The sequence below is a fragment of the Larimichthys crocea genome, unplaced genomic scaffold (assembly GCF_000972845.2).
Source record: "Larimichthys crocea isolate SSNF unplaced genomic scaffold, L_crocea_2.0 scaffold91, whole genome shotgun sequence".
NCBI classification, from domain to species: Eukaryota; Metazoa; Chordata; class Actinopteri; family Sciaenidae; genus Larimichthys; species Larimichthys crocea.
Genome location: NW_020861238.1, coordinates 40,211 through 50,548, shown reverse-complemented (window position 1 = coordinate 50,548; position 10,338 = coordinate 40,211). Strand labels below are relative to the sequence as shown.

Genomic DNA, 10,338 nt, shown 5'->3' with positions numbered 1-10,338 from the left:
GCTTGGCGGGAAAACAGGTTCAGTGGAGCTTAGAGGGGGGCCAAGCCCGCGGAAAGGGGGGTGGGAAAAGCAGGTGGGTGAGAATAACGAGACCAGCGGGGGCGGGACACGGGGGGCATTCCAACAGTTTGCTAGCTGTGGAAGAACGAACACGGCAGAGAGGGAGAGAGAGGGGATACCGCAAGGGGGGGGATGAGGTGCCGTCGGGGCTGGCAGCGGCCAAGGCAGGCGGGAGGCGGTGGGGACGGCGACGAAAACTGGAGGGGAACTTGCTACTGGAAGAAAGAAAACATGGTGGGGAGGGGGGGGGAAACACAACGGAAACGAATGTAAGACTGAGGAACCTTTTTTCTTGGAGCAAACAGTAGGTAGAATGGAAGTCACCAGTGGAAGGTAAGGGGGACATCTTGGGGAGGGTAAACCACCAGAACACAAAAAGGAAGGTGAGAGATAGCGGGGCGCAATGTGTTGTGTTGAGCTGATGATCCCCTTCCTGGTTGGGGGGGAGTGGTTGTTTTTTGTGGTTTTTTTTGGTTGGGTTGTTTCTTGCTGTGGTGTTTTAACATCCATGGCCGGTGGTCCCACTTCAGCTTCAGGACATTTCATGGTGGTAGAGCATTGGGAGAGTACGAGTTTAGAAGTAAGAGAGTCGTACTTCCCTTAACTAGAGGTGTGATATCTAGCAAAACCACTAAAGTTTCGTTGTGTTGTACAACAAAACACCACAAAAATTTTTATTTATTCCAAGTAGAACGTTACAATCAAGTTTAGCAGTAAAAAACATCAGCCTGCCTTGGAAGCTGAAGACGAAAGCGGCACTTCCCCCTTGAGTACTCCTACGTTTAGGTCTTCCAAAGATGCCAAAACTGTTGTCTGCCAAACCGTGGTCCAGCAAAGATGGTCTCGTTTTCTCCACAAATGATTCCAAACTTCCGAGGATTGTCCCCACTATAGCTAACTTTTTACAGAAAGCCAAATTAAAAGCAAATAAGAGATGAAAATACTGTTACATTTGTTCCTGTTGTTTTAAAACTTACCATCAGCTAATTGTTTCAGTATTGGTGCTACTTCTTTGCTGGACATTGCTGCTGGATATGGGGTTCTGGTCCACCCATTTGAAGGTCACCTTGCCTATTTCGCAAGGCCACTCCAGCTGGTCGTCATATTTACCAGCAACAAGTTTTGCCACAAAACCTCCACAAAATGACCTGTACAGAATAATCCATCCTGTAAGCATCGCCCCCCTCTGGAGTACTGCCGTGAGCTGTATATGGTTGTTCTAAAATCAACTAGTGTTTCTCTAATAAGGTTGGCAAATTGTTAATCTGCATGCCTGTATGTATCGCGCGCACACACCATGTGTTTCCGACAAATGTTCCATGTCATCGCTTGAGAATTTCCACCCGACGAAGTGCCTGCCCTTAGCCCGAACTCAAACACCACCTGGAAGTTCTTGGTGGCATTCGGGAACATGCTGGAGTTGCCAGTAAGATTTAGGTGAACCTGAAGGAAGCTTTTGTGAAACCAATTACATTACGTACACATTAACTATTTAGAGCAGGATAAATACCCTATAAACAAACCGCTTACCAGTGATCTCCATGAGGTAGCAGGCCCTTTGACATCCCCTGCTCATCTGACCTCCTCTGATCCAGATGTTAAGTTCATCTGCTCATGCCCGTGTGGTAATAGTAGAATTGGGACACTGGTTTATGACACTTCATAGTAGGACTCATCCCCTTGGTTCCAGCCCGGCCGGTCTCCTTCTGACCTGATGCTGTACTCGCAATGCATGCAGTAACCTGATCTTGACCTCCCTTTTAGAATGTAATGGTTATGTGTTATGGGGCTTCAAAAATCCATCTCTACATATAAGTACCGTACATACTTATAATAGTATCATCTTAGCAAATTACATAATAAACGTAATTTGTGTTTTGATAAAAAATGTGCCTTCAACTGGAGTACGTTTCATTTCTTTTCTGTTTTTTCTTGTATTTAGGTGTTTGTTAAATCTCAGGAGCAGGAAACTATTGACATTCCAAATCAGCAGTTCATGACCATGGGACAGCACCCCAATACACAACAACAGGAAAACTAAAATAAAATTCTGAAAATGTTGAAATCTTTAACCACTATGATCACCACTGCCCCGGGTTTTAGGGTTAGATAGATTTGGTGTTGTGATCAGATTTTGGTAACCTCCAGAAAACACCTCAAACCATTTGGCCCGCCAGTGCCATTCTGTGAGCAGGATTCCTCTGGCACATGCCCCCATTAGAAAAGCTGAGTGCACTTAAAGCAACTGGCTATGTCTGTCGTTAGAGGTAACTGCGGCGCGAAAATGGACTACGGACTCTAATTGAATTTGCGATACAAATCGAAGAAAAGTTCCTGAGCTGGGAAACTAGGCAATAGTCACGCTCCGATTTTTCAAGGGAAATTATTGGACCGTTGATGTGGACAATTCCATTGTTTCACACCTATTGACACTTTTATAATCAATGGAACCACCAAACCCCAGCATTCCCAAACTGGCATCATCACTTAGCATTTGTAGCGCCGGGTTCTTCATCTCCACACCCTCACTGGGATCTTTCCTTTTTTTGACCAAAACCTCCTGGCCTTTTGTGGCTCTTTGGTGCTCCTGTGCCCTTCCTTAGGCTACTGCATTTTTGCCATCATACCTGCCTCGCCTTCGTCGTCGGGCCCGTTTGGTGTTTCCTCATGCTCCCTTTTGCACTTTTTTCCCCCTCCTTCACCTCTCCCCCCCTTCCCTCCCCTTCCCCCTGCCCCCACCCCTATCTTCTTCCTCTCTTCCTCCTCTCCCTTTTCCCCTTTTTCTACGCGTTCCCTCTTTCTTCCCTTCCGCTCTCACCTTTTTCGTTTCTTCCATCTTATGCCTTTTTTCTTGTTCTTGGGGTCATCCCCTCTGTTTCCTACTGCTCCCTGATATCCTTTCTTCCCTCTCTTTTCCTCCTCTGCTTTTTACTAAACCCATTACTGAGTTAATGAATACTTAGTACTTCGGATTCTTTTCTCTCTTTCCTTTTTCCTACGACCTGACCTCCCCTTCCTCTTCTCCATCCTTCTCCTCCCCCTTCCCTTTTTCTACCTTTCCCCCCTATTTTTCATTCTCTTCTTTCCTTTTATACTCCACGATCCTTGCTTCCCTCTTCCCATTTTGTAAAGAACAGGAATATTATAATGCAAGTCTTAACGAAACCTTCTATGATGTTCTCGAATGCAATGGTCACAAAATTATCTCTGTCATATCTGGACTGTTCATGGTTGAAGCCAAGAGCATGGAGGAACTCATGTTCAACGGTGGAAATCTCATCACAGAATCTCCCGATGGAGAGTGGCTGTCCATTGGGTATTACTTTACCAACATATGAAAAACATCTAAAATGAAAATAAAAAAAGTTAATCAGTAACAGTCACACATATACATTACTGACCTGACCATGCTAAATTTCTCATGTTCTACATTCATCAAAACATACATACATACCCGCCAGATTTTTGGACAGAAATGTAATACGTCTCAGAATCCCTTGGTCTGAAAGCAATGCATGACTTCAGCCCGAACTGCTCAAAGGCTCTCAGGATGATTCCTTTAGCATTCATCTCTTCCGTTGTTAATGAAAATTGTGTTATAGGGAAAGAACAAAGAAATGACAATTTAAATGTAACTAATAGATGAGATATTTTCTTTTTGTGTACATTATTCTGAGGCACTGCTCTCACAATTCCTTCTAGATACTCAGGTGGAGGGAATGTCTTGCACACCTGGATTGTGTGAAACTATGTTGACCTAAGATATCAGACATTCAGCCAAATAACTTTGCTTCACTCCAAAGTGCTGCTGATTTCGCTGGACATGTGGCACTAGCCTCCTCTGATTGATGCTGGTTGAAATGTAACATTGCAACATATTTCAGTAAGTTTCCTAAACAGTGTAAACATTTCATAGGCATGGTCCTCACAAACAACAACAAATATTCTGAGTTATTATGCAGGAAGAATTTAGATTTACCAAGGCTCTTGTCCAAAACATATGGAACTCCATCCGACCAAAGACGGCTCTCAGTGTTAACAGCACTCCTTCGTCTTCGTGGTGGCTAAAATGCATTGGATGACACAAAATTAAGCAACACAACATTTTATCATTTTAATAATTTAAATTTAAAAATGGCTAAACTCACCTCTAGAATATCATCATGCCCCAAATCTAAAATAAAGCATAAAAAGTGTATTTTAAAATACACAAAATAATCTCACCACAAGGTCCATTTAATTGTATAATGATGTTTAACTTTACCCTTGTTTATTTCTGTAATGTCCTTGTCTTCACCAACATCTACAAAGACAGATGAAATGTTGCCTTATGATGTAACATTGATTAATTAAAAATAGTTAATAATTAATTTTATGAAATGAAATGATGAATATTAGATGATACAACTTACCCACTATTATTGGTTCATTCTGTAGACACAAACATCATATTTGATCATATCAACCTATGTAATGATGTAATTCTCAGCTACATAATACAACATAATATAAGAAATAATGTGATTGTATTCTACTATTTTACTACTTCTACTAGTTATTGATTTTAATTGCTTTCTGTGCTCATGATGATTTCAGATTTTCTATTCACCAATTAAATTGTTGGTAGTTAAACATTCTATGTTAGTTCATTCTGAGTATAGTATAAAATAGATATTAATTTCACAGAAAAATCAACATTAAATCAACTCTTACTGATTTTACTGAGAATGATGATATAATTGCCAAGTTCACAACGAGGAAGATGAGGCCCCTCATCTTTGCTGAATGTCTCGGACCAAACCTTTAAATCATACAACAAAAATATATGAAGAAGCATTAAAAATTTCAACTGTAGATATGCTGTTACTGAAATGCAATAAAGCTACGATACATTTAGATAGATAAGAGTTAATACCTACTTTCTTCTGTCATGCTGACTGTCCGCTCGTGAATTGTATGAGGAACTATCTTGTTTTTTTGAGCGGGAAGGAAAAAGAGAAAAGCTGTCACGCACGCATTCTTTGATTCATTGTTGGCTGCAGTGAAGACGAGCCAGCAATGATACTTGATCCCTCTGTCTTTGTTTTTCACCAGAAGTTATTATTTCATTAGTTGTGCATTAGCTTTTATAACAGTGAACAAAAGTGGTTTTAAACAAATAAATCAGTAATTAATAGCTAATGACAATATAAAACCACAACAAAGAATCACTAGACTATGTCATCATGCGACGGTCATTGTTATTGACGTGATCTGTGGTAAAACTACAAAGTCCAGAAGATGGACTACAAAACGTGCATCTGAGATACTTACTTGATACTCCTTGTGCACTCTGAGCACATTGTTTCATGCAGGAAATATAAACATGGACAACCCGGTGAAATCATTATTATTATTCATGTTTTCTTTCTTATGTCTGGTTGTGAATGACTCAACGGTGCGTTGATTTATTATCACTGCCGCAAGGAATTGTGGGACGGCATTACCTTCTTTCCTTTTGTAAAGGATGGTCCGGTGTATCCTATGCTAAAGAAGACAATAAAGGAAGCATTGAAGCTCCTTTCCTTAACAGTTTGAGAATTCAAACAGCTCTTATTATGGCAGATACGCCAAAACTTCTGTGTCATTTGACTCAGTTAGGAATGTTCCCACGCAAAACTGACTATTCAATCACACCCTAGGTGTGGCAAGTACTGCGAGATGCAGGTGTGATGCCAGTGCAGGGAAGCCATAAAAAGCTTTTCACCACATAAGTCACGCTATGTAACACCACGCCACGGGTATTCATTATGGGAACTGCTTTATAGCGACTAAGGGTTGACTTAAAAAATCCATGCTAAGTTGGAAATCTTAGGAACATAACAAAATAAACCATATCTCTTTTATAAGGAGAAGCAAGAGAAGTTGGAAATAGACTTTGCAGTGGCCATGACAAATCAAAGCTTGCGTGTCAGTACACTGTGCAGCTCACAGTTGCTTAAAGTTTGGCTCAGCAGTTACACACGCAGCAAACCTTTATATCTGTGGACATCCAGATACATGGAGTTCGCCATATTGAACCACCATGTTTCCACAGTAGTTTAGAACAAACTAAACACTGGCTCTGAGTAGGGCCTTTTGCATTTTTTGCACATTTTGCAGCCACTGCAGCTTCACCTTCAGGGTAGAAAGGAGGGAATGAGGCAATGAGATTGCACTACGTTGCTCCTAAGTCATATATTGTTAGAGAAATCTTTACCAAAGGATGACAGAGTCACTGGAGTCTTTTCATTAAGCTTTACTTGCAGCAAGGAGCCAATACATGCACACAACAAGGGTTTTTTCTGATTTTCCTCTCAGCAGTAAGTATTTAAACATTTGGTTACACACAATATTTGGGTGGCATGACCTCAGTTGGCACTTTCATGTATCTATTTTTACAGATTTATTACTTTCTGTTGTCTTCGCATGCCAGTAGTCACATGAGTCATTGTAGTTTCATGAGGGCAAAACGGCATGATCTGTCTTTGAGCCATGGGAAAAGATGTGAAAACAATGCTTAGCTTGATGATTATGTGGTTTGTCAAGTTTTGTGAGAACACCTGACAAAACAGATTAATTCTGTGGCTCTTCTGGCAGCAGCACAGTGTCTCAAGATCATGAATGTAGCCCGATTGTTCTTCATTGCTGAAATCTTGCATTATAACATAAGTGTACGTGACAAATCTGAAGCTAAATAAAAAGGGAAGCCTCAATGCCCCTGCCTCATGAAAATATTATGTATATTAAATAATCCTGTGTGCAAATCATCATGTTTTCCCTTATTGATCAGACAGGACCTCTGGTTAATATCTGTCTGTAAACATGTCAGAAGATGAAGTGCCTGTGTAATCTTGTCTCGTTTCATAACAAATAGTTTCTTTGTTTTCTGGATAAAATGATCCTTTATAATCTTTGAACAGTTTATTTTGTTTTCTCCAACCCTCAAATACAACAAGAGACTTGATGTTGAATGATTTGTCCATCCCTATTATGTGTTTGTGTTCATTCGGTTATTAGTGGTGATTTGTTGACCGTACTAGGAGTGTTTTTTGGAGCCACAAACGAAATCTTGCTCAGGGCCACTAAATTCTTTCGGCCGGCCCTGATTCTTTCAATCCAATACATTGGAGCCATCCTTCAGTAAAACTATATGCTAGCTAAGCAGCTACACTTTAGTGCTGATGGTCACGCGCATGCACGCAGGCACGTCAACACACACGCATGGATGCATGCATGCTGTAAACAGTACAATTGGAGTCTAGAATGTGACAATCTGCCAATAATAATCTCGCCAAAAACATTTATTTCCTTCTCAGATCTTGATCTCATAACTGGCTTCTGGGAACTCTAAATGACCAAATGACCTGTCATAGTGACAGAGAACTTTTTTTGTGTATATTGTTCATTGATACTACTTATGACAAAATAAACTGCTAATAACAAATACAAGTACAACAGTAAAGGAAAAAAAAATGACTGCAATGAAAATAAATAAGTTAGTTGGAACATTTATATCAGTGCCAAGAAAACATTGAGGTTTGTTACCTGTGCTAATGGATATGGATCAGAATACAGCAGTGGTGCTACATGTGGAACGCAATACAAAGTGAACATCACAAAGGCAGAACATGAAAAGCTGGACAAATACCAGGGACTGATGGAAGAATAAGAGAGAGAAAAAAGAAGAGCTAGAAAACCTGAGAAATGTATACACATGTATATAGCAGGTCTCCAGAGGGGGCTATGCTTACAGGATTGGGATTATTCTGTACAAGTCATTTTTTTGGACTGTTTGTGCAACTGTTGTCTGGTAAATATGATGACCAGCTGGAGTGGCCTTGTGTAAATAGGCAGGTGACCTTCCAAATGGTGGACCAGAACCCCAACATCCAGCAGCAAATGTCCAAGCAAAGAAGTATCACCATGATGAAATGTAACAGTATTTCCTCTTTGGTTATTTGCTTTTAATGTTGCTTTCTGTAAACAGGTAGCTATATTGGAGCATGCATGAAGTAACCTGCATCTTGACCTAAAATGTTATGGTATGTGCTATGATGGACCTTCAAATGCAATATCTACATATAAAGTACAGTACATACAGTATAATTTAAGTTAATAATACATTAACAAGATTTACATAATAAAGTAATTTGTGGTTTGATAAAAATGTGCCTAAACATGAAGATACGTCATTCTTTTTTGTTTTTTCTTGTTATTTAGGTGTTTTGTTAAATATCAGGGACAGGAACTATTGTAATTCAAATCAGCAGGTTCATGACCATGGACAGCACCCCAATAAACAACAACAGCAAAAATAAATTAAATTCTGAAATGTTCAAATCTTACCACTATGAACACCACTGCCCCCGGGTAGATTGGTGTGATCAGAGTTTGGACCTCCAGAAACAATCGTAACCATTTGCCAGCCAGTGCCATTCTGTGAGCAGCGATTCATCTGGCACATGCCCCCATTAGAAAAGCTGCAGTGCATCTTAAATGCAATGGTCGAGTCTGTAGAGGTAAATGAGGAAAATAGGATTAAGGACTCTTAATTGAATTTGGTATATCAAATCAAAAAGAAAAGTTCCTGAGCTGGAAATAGGCTAAGAATAGTCACATCTCAGAGTTTAAAGGGAAAATTGGTTATTCAAGGGTATTTTCTGATTTTCCTCAGCAGTAAGTATTTAAACATTTGGTTACACACAATATTTGGGTGGCATGACCTCAGTTGGCACTTTCATGTATCTATTTTTACAGATTTATTACTTTCTGTTGTCTTTGCATGCCAGTAGTCACATGAGTCATTGTAGTTTCATGAGGGCAAAACGGCATGATCTGTCTTTGAGCCATGAGATCCAAAATATGTGAAAACAATGCTTAGCTTGATGATTATGTGGTTTGTCAAGTTTTGTGAGAACACCTGACAAAACAGATTAATTCTGTGGCTCTTCTGGCAGCAGCACAGTGTCTCAAGATCATGAATGTAGCCCGATTGTTCTTCATTGCTGAAATCTTGCATTATAACATAAGTGTACGTGACAAATCTGAAGCTAAATAAAAAGGGAAGCCTCAATGCCCCTGCCTCATGAAAATATTATGTATATTAAATAATCCTGTGTGCAAATCATCATGTTTTCCCTTATTGATCAGACAGGACCTCTGGTTAATATCTGTCTGTAAACATGTCATCTCCAGTCAATCAGGACTGGCTCTGGTGGTGAGCTAGTGCATAGCATTATACATAGACGCCGCATGTGAGGGTTGGTCGTTGGTCGCAATACGTTAACGGGCTCCAGATTGGAAATGGCAGGTCTGCCCGGTAAACTAATACAAGGAAATGGACTGAACTTCATAAAGCGCCTTTCTACAAAGTTTCTTTAAGTTAATGTACTTCTTATACACCCATTCCACACACACTAATAATATCTGGGAAACAAACAGGCACCAAAAACAACGTATGTAACTTTTAAAGTGATGATTATAAATTTTTACTCCTTATGTAAGCACCAAACCAACGTATGTATTTTTTCTAATGCTGATGTTTTACAGCTACTAAGGTGTGTAACACTGTTACTGTGATGATAAATATTGAAATGTATTTAAAATTTAATCTGTGTCTATAATAACCAGATCCTGAAATGTAAATGTGACATGAGGGTTTCTGAATAAAGAGCATTACATGTGAACATAATACTACATACACACACACAACACACACACACACACACACACACACACACACACACACAACACTACAAGTTGTCAGGCACATCGGAGCATTTAGCTGCTGAAGAGATTTCTTAGTGGGGACCAAAACTAAGAATACAGTGAATGGACATTGGACTTATAGTCATAAGGCCATAAATACACTCTGAATTATTTAATTTGTTTATTGTTTATAGTTTCTATTGTCTGGACAGTCTTACAACTAATGGGACTGAGTGAAAAAGAAGAACTCTGAGCCATCTGTTCATCCCAAATGCTCATCATGCTGATATGCCTGTTGTGGGTGAATAAGTCTCTTCAGTTTGATTTTGTGTCGTTTGTTTTTTTTTATTCATACTAGTTACTGCAGTCATGACGGTTCGTTCTTCCTTTCTAGTATCGGCGAGCTGCCCATTTCTTGTACATGGCTGTGATTTAAATACCTGAGTGCAATAAATGCATTTGGCATAAAGCAAGGTTCTTGTAGTGGCTTACTAATTATATATTTATATAATATTATATATCTATATATGATAGTTGTTTGAATAATTT

General features: G+C 39.6%; 1 protein-coding gene across 1 annotated transcript; it reads right to left on the bottom strand.

Moving 5' to 3' along the window:
• Nucleotides 1–3,226: 3,226 nt before the first annotated feature.
• Nucleotides 3,227–5,098, bottom strand: LOC104940145 (meprin A subunit beta-like; the record flags this gene model as incomplete). Its single annotated transcript, XM_027277203.1, has 8 exons — nt 4,976–5,098; nt 4,774–4,861; nt 4,473–4,491; nt 4,325–4,363; nt 4,209–4,234; nt 4,040–4,124; nt 3,515–3,632; nt 3,227–3,405 (listed from the first exon to the last, which is right to left on the bottom strand). Coding segments are annotated over exons 1-8 (571 nt in total), but the record flags the coding sequence as incomplete, so codon positions are not given.
• Between the last annotated feature and the right edge of the window lie 5,240 nt (nt 5,099–10,338).